The 19,195-nt window shown below is 45.5% G+C and overlaps 1 protein-coding gene across 1 annotated transcript in view; it reads right to left on the reverse strand.

Annotated features, from left to right (window-relative positions):
- Tenm4 (teneurin transmembrane protein 4) overlaps positions 1 to 19,195 on the reverse strand; it is a 561,145-nt gene that overhangs the window by 110,125 nt on the left and 431,825 nt on the right. The window contains 1 exon segment of the mRNA XM_052158525.1: positions 16,873 to 17,073. Coding sequence (XP_052014485.1) covers positions 16,873 to 17,073 — 201 coding nt within the window.

Consider the following 19,195-nt stretch of genomic DNA (forward strand, 5'->3'; position numbering starts at 1 on the left):
TCACCTTGCAGTTACCTATGGGCCTTCAGGTCTTAGCGTCAGGTAAGGTCATCTTTGGTATCAAAGAAGACTGGTTCCAGCGCCTTTAGCCCCTTGAATACCAACATCTATAGATGCTCAAGTTCCAGTATAAAAGAGTACAACACACTCTCTTTACCTCCTCTGTACTTTAAATCATTTCTACCTTAGTGTCATGCCCAAACAACTGTGTTTATGGTTGTTTGCTAAATTGTTTAGGGAATGATGGGAAAAAAATCTGTATTCAGTGTAGATGCAACTTCCATTTCCAGTCTGCAGTTGATCCAATCTCCAGATGCAGAAGTTGTGAACACAGAATGTGGGCTTCGCTTCAGACTGTTATTAATTAGTTTGGAGGCAGTGCTGACAGCAGACTTTAGATTTGTCAGTCTGGTGACCTGCTCTGCTCCTTTGAGCTTCCTTTCCATCCTTTGTATGGTGGAAATGCTGAAAGCCCCACTGCACAGGGGACTTAGTGCCTGACCCAGGTATCAGTGAATTCCCATGATTCACTTCTAGTGATCTCTCATATTTCCTTACCCCGAGCCCTGTGCCTAGTGTTGGAAATACATAGGCCAATAAGATACAATTCTGTCCCAAGAGGGTACAAACTGATGTTGGCATTCTGAAGATTATTCAATATGTGCTTTTGGCATATATAGCTCTGTATATATTCATATGCAGCCATTATTAATGTCTGTACCAATGGATTAAAACCATGGATCTAAGGAGGAGACATACCCAGGACTTATTCGTGGCTTTGCCATTTACTGACTGAATAAATTGCACTGCATTATATAACCCACTGAGCCTCACTTTGCATTTCTGTAAAATAGGGGTAATAATTCTCACTACCCTACTCTCACAGGCCTGGTATTAGATCAAATGAGGTCATGTAGGGGAAAGGTATTTTTGATTTAACACTTCTATTAAGTTTTACACTTTCTGAAGCACACTCACATATGGTTTCTCACTGAATCTTACAATAATGTTGTGAGAACACCTTGTTACTGTCCTTAGAGATGTGGCTTCTGAGAGCTACAAAGTCTAAGGATGCTTGATAAGGTCTCACAGGCATCTCTTGCATTTTCCTTGTTTTGGCATCTTGGGAACAATGGAGTTCTGCAAAGCAGGCATGTCTTTAAATGGAGCTTCAGAATCAACAAGACACATCTCCTGGGGAGACCTTCCCAGAGACCCAGCAGACCCCTCCTGCCCACTTCTGGGCGCAGTATTTTTTTCTTTGTCACATCTAGGTCCAATTCTGCGGTCCACGACATGAAGTGGGGTTCCCCGGGATGACTCTGCATGCAGAGTTTGATCTGACCACCTAAGCACTCCACCTTCTTCCTGTTTCATGCTGAACATGCTGAACATGTTCTCCTATCCTCTAAAGCTGCCTGGTGCCTGGCGGAACCTCCATGGGTCCTTTACAAGCTGGGTTGTGAGCTTTTGTACATTTAATGGAAGGGGCCCAGACCAGGTGACCTTGATGTTTATGGGGTGCTAACTGATGGTAACACAGAAAAGCCTGTTTGACCCAAGTGGAAGGGACCTTCAATGCATGATGGGAGTAGAAATCTGAGACGCTACCTTACCATTTGGCTTCAGACTGTGGTTTCTATTCCCTCACCCCACCCCCAGTACTTTTTATTTATTATTGTTACCCTTGAAATAAAAGGAACTGTTTTATTTTTCTTTCTCAGATTCTCCCTTGACATTAAAGCAGATAAAACTTCACAGAGTGCTTGGTGAGAACCAAACAGGAGAATGCTCTAGAATGTGCTTTGACAGCTCATATGCCATTTACATAATAGAAAAGGTCAGCTATGAAAGTGGGTCATGGCTCCTTTCTAAACCTCAGGTTTCTTCTTTCTGAGTGAGGGTGGGGTTGGGGTGGCATCAGCCACTTTAGGGAGTGATGAGGGACTCACTCTCTCATGGGTAATTTCCTAAGTGCAAAACTGACAATGGGCCTGAGGAGTTAAGCTTGACAGACCTTGCTTTCCTATCCCTAGGAGTTGTATTCCAGCATCACAGACGATGTAACCTACGTCCATCCGGTTAACAAGTTGGCATGCCCCAACGTATAGACCCTAGCATAGATTCTATGGCTGGCATAGCCAGAACATGACAGATTTCCCACGTACTATTTATTTAGCTTTTAATAAAAAAGGAAGCGGACAGGGCAAATGTAGCAAAGTCCAAAGATCAAGGCGAATGCTAATGCTTGCTTCACACCCGATGCAAGAGAACATTTGGCCATGGCTATTTGACTCTTCATGTGTTCAGAACCAAAACTTTCTGCCTGAATTTGGAAGGGCCTGGGGTCTAGAAGAAATCTTTTGTGATTCAAAAGCAATAGGGCAGGCTTGATTTTGGTTTGACAACTCAACTTCCCAGCTGTGGGCCTTTGGAAAAAGTCCTTAACCCTTCTCAGTCGCAGTTCTTCGGTTCTGAAATGGGGAGATGCTCGCACAGGGCTGGTTGTAGAACTGAAGAAAATGGCGCACATGAGAAGCTCAGACACAAACTGCTGAGAACAGGATGGACGGATGGAGACCTGGGAAACAATTGTATCAGAATGGTGTCAAGCTACACGGGAACAGTTTCCAGAAGGATAGAAGGTCTAGGTTTTATCCATTTGACACTGGCTCAGGTATAGCACAGTATGACTTTCTCATAAAGATTTGTTGAATGAACAGAGAGATATTAAAATCACCTCCTGGAGGAGATGCATGTCTGCTAGCTCAACCCCATCTCAGGGCCATGATATTAAAAAATTACCTTCAAACACATTCAAACAGAGGCTCGATGTTCCCGGGAGATAAGCTTTCTAAACACCCGTCTCCAATCCCTGTGAGCTCTGTAGCTGTTACATGGTTTAGTCCATCTTCCCTCATGCCAGCACCTGAACTGTCCCTGTCATCTCTCTATGGCATAGAAGGAAGTGGACATGCGAGGGACGGATGGCAGGATGGGAAAAGATGTAAGAGTTGGCTATTGGTAATTATGCCCAGAAGCGTGGACATCAGGGAATAATTGCCTTGAGCTCCTAGCATTAAACACTAATCTTCACACAAGCCGAGCTGAAGTCTGGAACCTATCATGGTTGCGTTTTAATTCGTCTGGACTTGCTTTGCAATCCTGTTCATTAAAAAAAAAAGTTGGAAGGTGAGGCTGTGTCTTTACCCTAATGGGAGGGCTTTATGGATGATTTCCCCATAGAGTATCTGTTGCCTACTTGGAAAGATATACATTGATAAAAACTAGACAGAGAGAATGCACCCTACCCAAGTGCCTGAAAACTCCCACAGAACGAGGAAAATGAGGTGAAGGTGGTTTGGAAATTCCTTGGGTGTGCCCTGCGTGACCTCTGGGAAGTCTTCATAAGTCTCTCTTGAGCATTGATAGGATAATAAAGATGATTCTATTTTGCTTAGGAGGTTTGAAGAATGGTCTTCGATATTTCAACAGAGGGCTTAATAAATGTTTCCCGATACCATTCTCTGTTTAACTCCTTGTCTCTGAGATCTTGGCAGATGGAAAGTTCAAGGCATGCCAGCTAGCATGGGAGTCAGAATGAGGCTGGGACAACGTGTCCTCCGTGTTCCCGAGTTATTGGTGGTGCTCTCACACACCCCCTCTTTAATTCATTAATACCTCGGGACATTAGATTTTCACTTCCATATCACAGTTGAACAAAGAGCTTGGGCAGATGAAGTTATTTGCTCAACCGTTTATTGGCTAGAGTGAAAAATGTCTGTCTGTCCTAGCTTTCTTGGTCCAGGTTGAAGTAAGGCACCTGATGCAATCTGACAGTGTTTTGTGAGTATCAATTGTTTAGTAGATCACTGCCTGAGTTAAACAACCTGACTGCTGAAATCAGAGACAATTCTACTTCTTCACCCTAGCCCGAGCCCCATTACACTGAACCCTTTCTCTTCTGCAATTTTTCCCAAACATTAGACCATCTGTGCCGACTCAGCTACTCCGTCATTTAGCATGTCACCATCCACCCACCCAAGCCACACGATTCAAGCAAGTTGCTTCATCCTTCGATGCCTCAGCTTTCTCAAATGCTGCATTAAAAAAAAATTAGGTAAAATGCAGTATAGATACCAGGATCTTGGGCTTATAGACCGGTTATATGAGGTCCGAGGAAGGAGCATCACATTCTTCCCACCTTTTATGGAGCAAATGGTCATTACATGGCAAGTGTATCATGTCTGTGTACTGGAAATTAGCCAGGAGGAGGGAGGTTAGAAGCTAGGAGGAGAACAAGGGCACTGCATCCCACTGAGGTGCCTTTGAACAGTTGGCGAGCACTGACTCCAAAGTGTAACTGGAGGGACAGGTCTTTTTTAGGCAGTACATCCATTTGGGCATAGGGATACAGGTAGAGAGATGTGTTGGGGCACAGGCTATGTAAAGGACCATCCAGAATAACAAGGGAGGACTTAAGCAATGGTGTTGGGCCTCAGGAAGTAGGAGGCAAGAATCTCTGCTGGATGGAATGCGGGTGGATGGGCGTGGGCACTGAGGTAGCCCCTCTGTGAACTGAGCATTAGAGTTTTCAGAGTGTGGGAAGAGCTACAGATGCAGGGTGTGGGAGAGAGAGAGGCCGCCCATCTTGTCCATGATGAGATCTGGCAACTGGGGGAGGGGGCAAAAGCCAGCTTTGTGTCCAGAGACAGTGAATGTTTGGGGGCGAGCCTGGGGATTGCAAGGTGGGCATGAAAGAGAGATACAGAAACAAGGGAACCAGTGAGTGGTGGAGAAGGTAGCCAGGAGGCTGAGGACCATGGGATGGGCAGGAACTGAAGGAGGGCAAGCCTGGGATGGCGGAAGGTTCTTTGTAGGTGGCATGTTGTAACCAGGAGATACCCTTAAAGTGGATGGAGAGTCAAGGGAGGGAGATCTGAGAACTCTGAGGAGCAGCTTTTATGGTTAGAGCATGAGAAGGCACCTCAGACATCTTGCGGTGCTATAGACAGGAAGACATCTTGCTAGCTACCTCAGAAAAGCAGTCATGTAGAGCTCTCCTTGCAAATGGCTACAAAAGAACCAGCATTGTCCTCAGGGGCCCTCCTCTAGGCTTCTGCATGGGTTCTTCTTCCCACGAGGGCCTCATTTGGTCCATGTACGTAGGCTCAAGTCTAAATGTGCTTTCAATTTCCAGTCCAACACCAGCTCCTCCTCCAATCATCCTCCTTTAATACTGGCTGGAAGCAGTCTTATCTAGGTTTCCAGCACTCCATATGCCCGTGTGTACTATTCTCTCAGGGTTATTAGTCTACAGGTATTGCCTCAAGGACCCTGCCATCACAGACTAATGTCTCATACAGAAAATGTGTCTTCTTCCACACCTCCGTGTTGCCAAGTTTCAGTGGTGTGGGTCGTAGTGGGCCATGTGATTTTCCAAAGTTCTATGATTTTGCACAGAGCAAAGGCCTGCAGTTGTGTAAGGAGCTGGGTGTTTCACTACTTCCTACCTATGGGGAACAAATGATGCCCACCTCCGAGCCTTATCTATTTCATTTATAAGATGGTGACAATGACAATTCTCCACCAGAAGTTTACATAATTCAAAATTATGCCAAGCATCTGCTATGTACATGACGTCCTTAGAAGCTCAGGATGTGGAGATAATATAAAACCAGGCCCATCTCTAAGGAACCCATGTGCGCAAACTAGCACAAAGCCAGCCACTTGCCTGGCACATGGTCGGTTATTAGAGTACAGTTCATTTTTCTCCCAAGGGTGAGAGTCTCCTTGTGTTTAGTTGAGCAAACTATCATTTCCTGGGTAGGGCAGCCCCTCCCTCCTTCCCTGCAAGCTGAGCAGATGGTTGTTTTGTCTCACTGCAGGTTTCTGGAAGAAGCCAGGAGAGGAAAAAGGCACAGGAACGAGCCTCTGATGTCCCTACAGTAATTAGTCTCCTCTAGACATCAAGGCCAAACTCGAGCCACTCCTGGGCTTTTCAATTTCCCTCCCCACCCCCACCCCCCCAGCCAGAACTGCTCCAGGTCATAGCTTTGCTCCATAGACCAAGAAGGTAGAAAGCTAATGAGCTGTGGAGAGCACGTGACCTTTCACCTCACGCGAGGGCCTTGGAGAACCCTCAGACCAGGCAGAGACTAGAGACCTAGGACGCAGGCACAGAGCAGGGCTCCACACCTATTCCCCAGGGTTCAGATTTCAAGTCCTGACAGTACCTGTGGCAAGAAGCAGTAAGCCACTGACATTCATCTTAATTGGAAGTTATCTGGCTTCCTGATTAGAGGCCTTCAAACCGAGCCCAGAAAAGGACTCTGAAGGTGTCTGAATTGGCAGGAAAACAAGGAAAGGCCAGGGAGCAGAGAAGCCAAAGAACGTGACTGGGGTGCATATTTTGGCTGGGGCTGGAAAACCCTCACCCCAAACTCCTCCTCGAGAGCCTAAGGAGGTAAACAGAGAAGATAGACGATAAATCTTCCAAAAGACCTCTAGCCCCAGGCTGCTTTTGAAAAGGCTTAATTTCTCCACTTAGTCATGAGTTCAGCTATCTAGTTTTCCCAGATACTGCCACCTGGAAATCCCCTAGGTACTTCACACTAGTCCTACACAATCTTCCCATTTACCAGCAACATTTGTATATGTGTAGTATGCATATGTGTGATATATGTGCATGTGTGAATGTGTGCTCGTGCATGAGTATGAGGAAACCAGAGGAAGGCAGTAAGTTTCCCACTTTATCACTCTGCCGTATTTCCCTGAGACAGGGTCTCTCAGTGAACCTTGAGCTAGGTTAGTGGCCAGAAAGCCCTGTTTCCGACTCCCATAGTGATTTAGGGATTTAGGGTTGTGCAGCCATTCCTGGCTTTTTTAAAGTGGGTGCTAGGGGTTTGAACTTGGGTCCTCTTGCATATCGAGTGCTATTAATCTACCAAGCATCTCCCCTCCATCCCTAGAGCTAGCTTTCTAAAACCAAATTTATCCATGCCAGATTTCTGCTTGAAATTTCTCCATGATTCCCAATGACATTCAGACAAAAAGCTCAAACCTTTTCAAGGCCATCTCTTCTGTTGCTTGTGGTCTCTAGCATTTCTCCTTCCCTGTTGCCACACATCCCTAAGATGAGTCACATCACACTACTAGAAATGCCCAGAAAATGCCCTGATCAATTAGATCTCTGCATATGCTGCAAATATTGGGTCTTTACAGTGGGCTGCTGCAAGGAGCTATTACTTTTTTCTGACCAATCAGCCTCTGTCAGCCACTTTAGCTCTGACCCTCTCCAAGAAGCCACACAGATGAGCCCAGATGGGAAAACAAAACAAAACAACAACAACAACAACAATAAAAAACCCCATCACGTCCTTTCTCTTTCTTGGACTCAATTTTCCATGGCACAAATGGTGAGTTTTAATGATCAACTCAATGCAACTAAGAGTCACTTGGGACAAGGGAGTTGCAATGAGGGTTGGTCTAGATCAGGTTGGCTTTTGTACCTGTCCTGGTCATTTTAATTGACGTGAAAAGACCCACCTTGAAGCAGGCAGTGTCCTTGGCTGGTGTCCTAGTCTGTAGGTTTTTAAAAAGGAGAAAGCAAACTGAGCATGGCGAGGTGTGTGTCCCTTTCTTGTTGATCTTGCCGTTGCGATGATGCAATTAGATACTTCTTATTCCTGCTGCCTGACTTCCCTGCTCTGATGCACTATGTGCTGGAACTGTGAGCTAAAATAAACCCTTTCTCTCATAAGTTGCTTTTGTCAGGGTATTTTATCATGGCTACAGGAAACAAGAGTGAGACACATAGTTCCTGGCAAATGGCACTACACGAACTGATTGGCATTGCATGGTACTGATGCCTGCCTTGTCCTGCCAGTTTTAGCACAAACCTTGGTAGTTGCCAGTGAAAGAGTTGTATAAGGGAGAAACACGAGCCAGAGGATCTTGGCTTTGAATCTTGGTTTCCCCAAAGTATCTTTGGGCAACTCACCCGAGTTCCCTGAACCCTAGTTTCCTGGGAACAACACCACCTGTCATATCAGGGTGTTATGTAGTTGTTTGAATAAATCATGAAGCACATATGGGAAGGGGCTCTGTAAAATGTAACATTTCCATTCAAAGAACAGGGTTTTTTTTTCTCTTCTTCTTCTTCTTTTAAATTACAAGTTATTGTAGCAGCAGTTTGATTCAGGAAGCTGACTGGAGATTTGCTACAAAGTGTCAGCCTGAGCATCCAAACAGAAGCCTGACTCTGAAGTCCAATTGCAGGAGGGCTTATATTTGCATACTGAAAGGCTCCAGTTCTGATAGAAAATGTTCCAGGGCTGTCGAGGGAAATTCTGCTAAATTACAAAGCTGCCAGCTTTTGCTTTATCAACCTTTAACTCTGGCAGTATTTAGCAGTGTGCCTGTCTGGGCTCAATTTTCCAGTCTTTGATTAAGTGCTAGGAACTGACCATCTCTTTCCATCTAAATCTCTTGTTACTTTCCAGCCAACTGGTGGACTCTTCCCTGCCTCCGCCATCACACTCTACTCCCACCAATGTCAATCTCTTAGATATTTATTATTCTGAACTTTGAGTCTTAGGCTGTCACTGGCTTTGGGAAGGGGTATGGGAAATGTCAAGTCTCAATGGATATTATTTCTCCAGTGAAATTCTAACCTTGAGTTTCCCGTCTTGTAATATACCTATACAGAAATAGCCCGGCCCGATCATTTCCTTTTGATGTTTAATTGCCTGTCGGCACTGTGCTTTCTGGGCTGAGAAGGTAATGTTTCTCAGAGAGAGAACAATTCTGGCTACACAAATGAGACTTGTAACAGGGGAGAATGCTCAGCGCCGAATCTAATTTTCTCTTCCATCCATGAACATCAGACAATTTTTCTGGCATTAAAGCATCTCGCTCTGTCTTTCTGTCATTAATAAGAATTAAATTCTTTTCCCTCAAATTTAAATGTAATTATATTTTGCCTCGTAAATAAAGTTGAATTACCATGTTCAAAATTTAGCACTAATGCAATGACTACGTTCGAAGCTTTAATTTGTCTTAACCCTGATGCTACTTTCAGATTTTTTTTTTCAGCATTTGGTTCATTTTGCTGTCAATTGTGACTTCATTTAATACAGAGCTTTTCAGCTTCTTATCAGTCCAATCCACCCAATTATTATTGTTATTTTACATGATTTGTAACTTTCTTCTTTCCCTTTCTTTCTTTCTTTCTTTCTTTCTTTCTTTCTTTCTTTCTTTCTTTCTTTCTTTCTTTCTTTCTTTCTCTCTCTCTCTTTCTCTCTCTCTCTTTCTTTCTTCCTTCCTTCCTTCCTTCCTTCCTTCCTTCCTTCCTTCCTTCCTCCCTTCCTCTCTGTAAGGAAGGAAGGAGAGAGATAGAGAAGTTAATGGGATCTCAGAGGATCTGAATCTGGATTCTGGAAGGCTTCCATCCAAATTCAGAAAGGACCTAGGCCAGATAGATAAAGAGCCCCTGAAAAAGAAATAGTCCAGGTTCATTGAAAGAATTTAATCCAGGACTTTGTGTGTATATGTGATGATGATGATGATGATGATGATGTGTGTGTGTGTGTACAAGTAGGTACTAGGGCATGCATGTGCACGTATGTGTGGAAGCCAGAGGTCACCTTTGGGTGTTGTTCTTCAGGAGCTGCCTGCCTTGTTTTAAAAGACAAGTCCTCTCACTAAGATCTGGGTTAGTTTAGCTTAGCCAGTTACTTTAGGCTGGCTGGCCAGAGAACCCAGCTGCACCTGTGACTGCAGCCGCACCTGTGACTGCAGCCGCACCTGTGACTGCCTTTCCGTCCTGAGGTGACACGTGCAACTGCTACACTTTGCTTTCTATGTGTGCTGGTGCTTGAACTTGGGACCTCATACTAATGTGCCAAGTAACTCCCTGACCTGTTTCCCTGACCTCTGATCCAAAAATTGGAAAGGAATCCAGTGAGCCCCTCAGTTGAACCCTGCCTGTGCCCCTGCTGTGCTCCCTGCCTGCTCTGCGCCAGCCCGCATGCGCTCTAGTGAGACTGTGACCTTACCAGCAGGCGTGCAGAGCGCTCTCCGCGGCTGTGTGTGGGTGCCTAGTAGTCTCTGCCCAGTTTCCTTCCTCCTCATGGATCTCAAGATTCCTTGCTGATACCTTTCCTGGGTCATCTCCTTGCCAAGTTCATTGCTTTCTAACCTTCAAGGCCCTAAACCTTCATGCACAGCAACTAGAGTTCTTAGCAGACTGCATGCGTGGTGGCTGGGACCTGAGGAGAGAGCAAAGTTCTCGGATCCTTAGCTGTGACACAGGACACAAGGGAAAGACTGTCAGGGAGGTGGGCAAGCTCTGGGCTGGAGGCAGGCCTGGAGCTGCTCTGTGATGCTACTGGGAGGGAACTCAGGAAGCCACTGTTGGGAGAGGAGGCTGATTCCAATGTGAGGACCATATAAACTCTCCCCCAAACTTGAATTTGTTTGAGGTTAAGAACTGCTTTGCTAATTTAGACCTAATTATGCATAATAAAAAACGTTCTCATGTTTCCTTTATTAAATGCATACTGAATGCCAGCCACCATACTGGGCAGTTTATGCACATGTGCTCAAATACATTTGGAAACGGTTCTGTAAGGGAAGTTATTATTAGGAGTATTAATGGGTAAGTTGAGGCTTGACTACAGAGCCTGGTCCTATTCCCAATCCCACATGATTTTACTGATGGCACATTCTGACTTCAAACCCATGCCACTCAATTTCCAATGCATCCCCACCTGTTATTCCATGAAACTCAAGTACAGTGAAATGATAAGAATCATAAACTACCAGCACGAGCATTTTACAGGCAAGACTCTCTGCCGCGTGCTGCTTCTGCGAGCCAGCCATGCAGAGGGATAAAACGCAGCGACAGGTTCCGCTCAAATAAAAGCTGTTTATAAAAGATACGACTGGAGAGAACTTGCTGGGGCAGTGGCGGTGGGGGAGAAGAGAAAGGTTCTGTGGGAGAGAGCGGGAACCGAGACCCAAGAAGAACTTGGTCTGGGGCAGCTGGCGCCTACACAGTGCCAAAGAGCCTGAATTGTTTTTAGGGGCCTGTAGACGCTGAAAGAAAGGTGGGCTTTGCTGATTTTAAGGACTGTGTTAAAGAGGTTAAATTTCCTCCCCTTTTTACTTTGAGCAAAAGAAAAACCAAGGGAAGAGGTTGGGCACAGGTAAGGAGTGTCCCCCTCTTTGTGTGAAGGCTGTTTCCCTGGGAGAGAGCTCAGAAGGGGTACGCTGATGCAGGTCCCTGTCCAGGAGGGCGTGGCACCGAGAGGAATGGGGTTTGTGCTAGAAATGGACTTTGGGGTTTGGCTTTAGCTTGGCGGAGTGAGTGGAACAGAAGGAAGGGAGCCCCGAGACGGTGCCGTTCATCTTCTGGGGAGCTTCACCCCCCATCTGCTTCCCTTGGGGCTCTGTTACGTTCACGTTGACCATGGTCACTCAATGCAACAATGACGAGAACCTAATGTTAAGTGTTTGTCCCTGGGCTGAGAATATTGACAAGATCCTGACATTCTGTTATTCAGTTTGTCCTGAGAGACATGACTGAAAAACAGTGCTCTGACTACTACCATGCTTAACCTTAGGCTTTGGATCCTGAATGTCCCCAAAGGCCATATGTTTAAGGATTAGTCCCCACCCTATTGCATTATCAGGAAGTGATGCCCTTTTATTAGGTGAGACTAAGTACAACTATTTTGTTTACTTGGGACATACCTTGGAAGGGTGGGATGAATGGTACCCTGACTCTTTTCCTCTCTTTCACGTCTCGGAAGCCATCACATAGCAGCTCCTGCTCGGACCATAGAGGCTGCCTTGGCACAGGTCCAAAAGCACTGGGGCCAAGTGGCCATGGACTGAACTTCCTAAACTGTGAGCCAAAATTAAGCCTGACATCTTTTACTTGATTATCAGGCATGTTGTCACAGTGACAGAAAACTGATTAGCACATTTAGGAAAGGTTCCACCCAGCTCTGGCTGGAGTTTGCGTTTCACTAAACGACAGGGTGTAGGTACTGATGAAATCCTAAGCTTTGGGCTTCCTCAGTCAGCAGTGTTATCAATAGTAACACTATTATATTTGTTATTTATTTTGTTGATGAGACAAAATAACCTACTAAAAGCAGTGTAAGGCAGGAAGGGTTTGTTTTGGCTCACGGTATAAAGGTACAGTTAGGGAGAAGTTACGGCAACAATGACTCAGCTAGGCAGCTAGCTGGTCACACAACATCTTCAGTCAGGAAGCAGGACATAATGCATGCTGGTTCTCAGACAGCTCTCCCCTTTTTGGCAGTCCAGGAAATCCAGCCTATGGAGTGGTAGGGCTCACACTTACGGTGGGCCTTCTTGCCTCAGTTGACCTAGTCCAGAAACTCCCTCACAGATACACCCAGAGGTTCATGCTCATGACTGTTATAAATCCCTCTACACTTAACATCACACTCAATCACAGCTATATTTTCTGGGATCTTACAAATCCTGGCCAACTTAATGGCTACCAAGCTTGCAGCTCATTGGCTGGCACGCAATAAGCACAAAGAAAGACATGGCCTTATAAATAACTTTCTATACGACTGCTTGTCATAAACAAAGGCAGATACTATCAAGGAGACCTCTTTTTGATGGAAAGAGTATCTAAGGTAAGAGCTGAAGACAGGTCTAGAGGGCCCAGATTTAAACTCTGCCTCTAACCTGGGCAAGTCATTTCTCCTTCCCAAAGTCCATCCTTTCTATAAAACATGGGTAGAGATCATATCCCCTTACTACCAGCAATGTGATTTAGTCAGTGACATACTGTTGGGCTCAGAGCTAAAAACAGGTGTGCTGAAGGTAAGAGATTAGACCCTGTGGCCTCTGGGACTCAGTCTCCAGTTTCCTTGTCTGGCTTGTCAGGAAGGAGGGCCACATGGATGAGGCTGGATTGGCAGAGAAGGTTCTGAGATGGGACCAGAAGCCAAGGATCTGAGCAGCAGGGACCTAAGTAAACACTTGTATAACATCTGACTTTACTGCTTCCACGGACGCCATGAAAGTGCTGAGGACCTCCCCAGCTCACATTTCATTGCAGGGTGTGTTGATCTAAGCTACCTTCATTAAATCCTGTTCTTGGCACCAGACACCCATATCATGGGGGAGACGGGTTTTTCTCCTAGAAGGGGGCAGACACGGCCATCTTTGTCAACCTATCAACCTTCAGTCTGTACCTCTGATGGGACAAGGATTGTGTAGGGTGAGCCTACTGGCCTGTGGCTCCCGAGGAAGACTGGGCAGTGTTTGTGTCTACCTCATGTGCCAGGAAGCAGGAATCACAAATGACACAGGAAGCACCGTGCCTGGTCTGAAAGGTAACAATGTAGGAGAAAACAGGGCTGAAAGGGTTAAGCCACTGGCTGAGGCGGCTCGTGGGCAGCAAGGCCTTCCACTCCACTCCGGCTCTGTGACAGAGGCCTTCCACTCCGGCTCTGTGACAGAGGCCTCTAATGAGGTCCCTGATCGTGAACTTCTTGGCTGTAGTAGGCTCAGGCAATGAGGCATGTCTTGTTTGGCCTCATAAATAGGTTTTGAATGGCTCCTCTCAGTGAAGGTACCCTTGGAAGTGAGGTTACAGAAAGATATCACATTCTTAGTTGGGGATGATTATTGCTATCTGTGTGCACACTGACTTAATTTAATGATGACATATCCCACGCAGATATGTATTAGTGCCTCTGTATTTTTAGACAAGGGAACTGAAGTATAAACTTAAATGCCTTGTCGATATCACATAGTAGCCTGTAGCAGAACTACAGGTTTCTAGAGGAAGGAGACAGTACTCACATTCACAGATATGCACACACACACACACACACACACACACACAGGCACATACATACTCACACTGAGATGAACATACAAACACACATACATACTCACAGATACACAGCCCCATACTCACTCATACACAGATACATTTTCACACATACACAAACATACATGTACACACACACACACACACACATACACACAGAGAGAGTCTTGGAAGCTAAAGATGGTGGTGAGCACAGAATCATCTGCATGCCTAATAAGACCTAGGGTGGCACTGTCATTCATCTCACACTCACATGAGAGTCAGACACCAGCCCTGAGTTCAAGGTTTAACCTGCTTCTTATCACCCTGTCTCCATTTATTTTGGTTTGATGGGATGATGTAACTGCTCTAAAATTATAATGACTAAGTAGCATGGCCAGGATTTGAACCCAGGTCTATCTGCATCATGGTTTCTCCCCAGCATAGGACTCCTATATCTTTCTTCATGAGTCCACATACATGTCTAATATCAGCTATAGCCATGAAGAATGAACCTATGATTAGGGAGGATGAGATCAAATGAATCCAGTGTGTGTGTGTGTGTGTGTGTGTGTGTGTGTGTGTGAGAGAGAGAGAGAGAGAGAGAGAGAGAGAGAATGTTGTAGGTAAGCATATGTATGGTGGTGGCGCACGCGCACACGCAGATACACAAACACGTGAATGCATACAGATGTCAGAGATCAATATTGGCTTTCTCTCTTGATGGTTTTCAAAGTTTATTTTTTGAGACGAGATTTCTAACTGGACCCGGAGCTCAATGATTCTGCTGGACTTGCTGTCTAGAGTGCCCTTGGGATTCACCTGTCTACACCCCCTCTGCCCAGTGCCAGGGTTACAGATTCATAATGTAGCACCTGGCATTTTACATGAGTGCTGAGGATTGACTTCAAATCCTCATGCTTGCACAGCATTTGCCTACTGAGCAGTCTCTCTAACCCCCTTCTCTTGGTTTTGTCATCATTGTATTTGCAGCCAACTGACGAGTACAGAAAGCTCAGCTAAAGCGATCCCTGCCTCCCCCCAGGCTGTGGCATTTCATTGGGGATTAACAGTGCAAGGCGAGGGTTATAGACCCATCGTAAATTAGCTTTTCGGCCACATAATGAACAATACAAGGCAGCGTGGCTTTAAGAGGACCATTTATTATATTGCAATAAACAGAGCTATATAAAGAGAATTATTCCTGAGACTCTGCACATCTGTGCTCACAATCATGTCTTTGCGTGAGCTTTGCAAACAGGGATAAAAGTCCAATTTAGACAGTGCATTGAACAGCAATTCTCCATTCAGCAGGAAAGGTAATTCAAGGTATTCTAAAGGCATGAATGCTGCATGGGTCTCATTTTAGAAAAAGGTCAAAGCTATCTCTCTCGATCATGATCAGAACTGTTAATCTATACCATAATGAGATGATTTGAGCTTTGCAGTGTGGAGTGGTTGGTTGCACAGTGATTTGAGGTAAGTTTCCTTTCTCTACTTCCCAGAATACATACACAACCAGGCAGACACTTCATTATCTCTCTGTCACATCTAATTAAAAATAGTACCCATAATACAGTAGGTATGTTAAAGTATAGTGTAAATTGGAAAGGGGGACACTGATTACTTTCTTTCGAGGGCTTTGTATGGGTTAAATGAGTTGTTAGATGAGAATTACTACTCCTGGTAACAATACTGGGCAAGGCAGCTCACATGTGTTCTCATTTAATCCTCATCTTTTTGGGGCCTAAACAGAGGGTGTTCCTAGAGAGAAGGTTGCTAACAGCATTACCCTCTGCAGAACCAGATGCCCCATCCATCCATCCATCCATCCATCCATCCATCCATTATTTGTCCATCCATCCATCTGTCTGTCCATCTGTCTATACCAAGCAGGTGTGGTATGTCAGGCCTATGTTGAGTCCTGTGCTGTATCCACCAACAGACATATCTGCTATAGCACATCCATGGTGATAACTGTCCAGTGTAGCGCTAATCCAGAAAGGAATTGGAGGCAGCTTTCAGAGGACCCCAAAATCCACACTGAGTTTATCTTTCATTCTGAGGAAAGGTTGAAACTAAACAGACAGCATGATGGGGCAGGTGCTTCCCCAATGACCCCTATTTCCTGCAGCTCTCTCAGGCTCCCTTGTGGCCTTGCACCAGAGAAGTCTCAGTAAAATACATTTTGAATCATAGGAACCACTGTCAGTATTGATAAATGACACTTGCTATCATTTAAAATTGAAATGTTCCTCACAGGCACTTATGCTGCATGCTTTGCCCTGCTCTGATGATGCTACTTTGGGGTGTTCTAGAAACTGGAGCACAGCTGGAGGCAGCAGGTCACTATTGTGGTTTGAATGTGAAGAGTCTGCCATAGGCGCAGGTGTTTGAATCCTGTGCCCCTTGCTGTGGTGCTGTTTGAGCAGGTTGTGGGGCCTCTAAGAGATAGAACCTTAATGGAAGTAGTGTGTCATAGGGAGTGGGTCCTGAGAGTTTATAGCTTGCCCCTTCTCCCTCTTCAGGCTTCCTGACTGTGGTATTTCATCACAGCAACCGGGCAACTAATCAACACTGCTACTGCGGACACACTCTGTGAGTATCATGTCCCTGCCTACCCCCTGGCTCTTGCTGTTTTCAGCCATCATGAGATAAAGACCCTCTTCCACCATATACTCTGACCATCATGAAGGTGTGCCCTAAGCAATTCTGGAAAGAACCTTCTGAAACCTGGTTAGAGCTATACGGAAATGCCCAGTACAACACGGTTTAGAAGCCCAAGGCTGAACAAGGGGAGGGTATAATTTTTAAATTATCTGCTCACCAAGAAGAAAGGCATCAATGATTAGAAGGTAAGGGCAAGGAAGAAGAAATGAGTCCACAACAGGAGACTGAAGTTAGGTGCCTGAGAGCAGGGCCACACCCCCACCAGTGCTGAACAGTTCCAGTGTCACAGTGGAACCCTCCCTCCACCCACACCAAACCCTTTCACCCATATTTACCAATGGAACAGTCGTGTCCAGTCCAGCTTGGGTCACAGTTGCAGAGCCCCGTGTCTGGGAGGAAGGTTCCATGGCCTGAGCACTGGTCCAAGCACGTGGCCCTGGGTGTCTCGCAGTTGGTGCCTCCCCAGCCCACAGAGCAGTGGCACTCGCCTCTCACACAGACACCCCTGCTGGAGCATGTGGGATCCATGCAGTCCACTGTGACATGGAAGCAAGATGGTACAGTGAGTATAGGGACAGCAGAGGGAGGCTCTTGAGAAGGACAACACTGGGAAAAGTCATCTGTCCACTAGGGGAGGCTGCAGCTTCAGTAAAGAACAGGACTTCAGGGAATGGTGGACCTGAGTTCCCAGTTCTCCAAGACTGTCTCCTCACTTGAAAAATGTGGCTACAAGTCCCTTCCCTTTGTTTTGTGAGGTGAACTGAGTATAAATGTCCATCAAGCATCAGCATGACACCCAGAACCTACCATGTTTGCAAAACTGCAATGAAGGAGGAGGAGTCTCAGACGGGGAAACTGTGTCTCAGAAGGACACACAGATAAATTCTACCAGAAAGGACTTTCCTCTAATGTGTATGCATGTATGCTCCCAATGTGCACACACACATACATACACACACACACACACACACACACACACACACACACACACACACAGAGTGCGCACACATCTGTGTGTGTATGTGTGTGTGTGTGCGCACGCGCGCATGTATAGGCATACACAAGCCTATGAGGAGCAAGATGTTGGGTGTCTTCCTCTACTGTTTTCTGCTTTATTGTACTAAGATAGGATCCTTCATTAAATAGAAGTTCTGAGCTTTCTAACTGTGAAACAGACAGGCTCAACAATCCCTATCTATCAGACTGCTAAAAGGAGCCATCAGTGACAGTGAGGGTCAGAAGAGACTATATGAAATACAGTATCAAAGAGGGTTATTTTTATACCCTCTCAGGACTTTGAGTAGTGAGGCTTATGCAAACTATGGGTTTATCTATAATTCAAATATTCAAATGTACTAACTAATTCCATTTATAATCCAGAATATTTGACTTTTATACCCAGACCTGGAGACCTCGTCTGGGTATAAAAGAGTCACAGGCACAAAGGACCCAAGACTTTACAAAAGAGTGCATTCTGGGATATTTGTTTTGAGGGAGACAGCTCTTTTGTCATCTCATTTTTAAAAGGAATTTTACTTGGCAATCTCAGTGGTAAGTGAGAAGGCCAAGAGACCAGGAGTAACCAGCTTCTAAAATCATAGTAGTGACAGCAGCAAAAGTTGTCATTCATTTAGAAGCTTGTCTGTGCTACACGTTGCTATTGAGCATTTTATGTAGCTCTATTTAATCTATTATTTCCATTAAATAATTTTTCCATGGCAGCACAGAAGGAATTTACATTTCAGCCTCTCTCTCCTGTCTAGATCCGCTTGTTATTTTTCTCTTATAATCTGACTGGTTCAAAAATACATTTGTGCGTATATGCTGGCATAAACACATGGAGTGGTTTAAAAATAGAAACCAAATCAAAACAGGGAAAGAAGCAGGACAGTGTGGGGAATTAATAAAACCCAACGAAGGCAAATGACTCTTCTCTCATGGTCTCCAGACACCATTTAGCAACGGCTAAAGCATGACCTGCTGAAGTTCAGGTAATTAAAAATAATAAAGACAACAGCAGTGATAAATTCTTGTGACGGGCCTCAGATCCCGGAACTGCAGAAGGATTATTCCGGCCCATTAGGCTACTATGGTAATTCCCTTGGTCCAGAGAGCTTTCCAACCTGACAGGAAATGACTCAGTGAGTCCTACCTAGAGACCTAAGAAAGCATTTCCCACCCTGTGAGTGCCTGGCCACTGGTCTGGGTTGACCCTGCTTCTCAGGACCCCAGGGTGTCCTCAGTGTGGATCCCATATACATTCAGCGCTTGTTTGCAGGCTGGGAGGGCATCAGTTTTGGTGAAATGTACTTGTCATTGCAGGCCTGTCCTTCCATAATAGAGGGACCTAGGAACCAACAAAGGGAACCAAACAGTCTCAGGAGAATAAAGACTAAAATGAGTTAAGGAGAGGGCATCTCTTTTTAAGACATCTGGTCTACCCACTTCCAGGTGACCTGAGAAGCATAGGGGAGCTCACAGAGTTCCATATGACAGGGCCAAGGAGCTCCTGGCTCCTGGGCTAGACTTGAACTTACTGAACGCCATTGGCCTTGAGCCCTGATCCTCAACTGAGGGCTGTTATCTGTGCTACAGTAGTATTTTGCCAAAGAGGCTTTGAGTGGCCTGGGTCTGCCTCCTCCTGGGCCTGTGGGTGGC

This window comes from Apodemus sylvaticus, chromosome 1, assembly GCF_947179515.1.
Source record: "Apodemus sylvaticus chromosome 1, mApoSyl1.1, whole genome shotgun sequence".
Lineage (NCBI taxonomy): Eukaryota > Metazoa > Chordata > Mammalia > Rodentia > Muridae > Apodemus > Apodemus sylvaticus.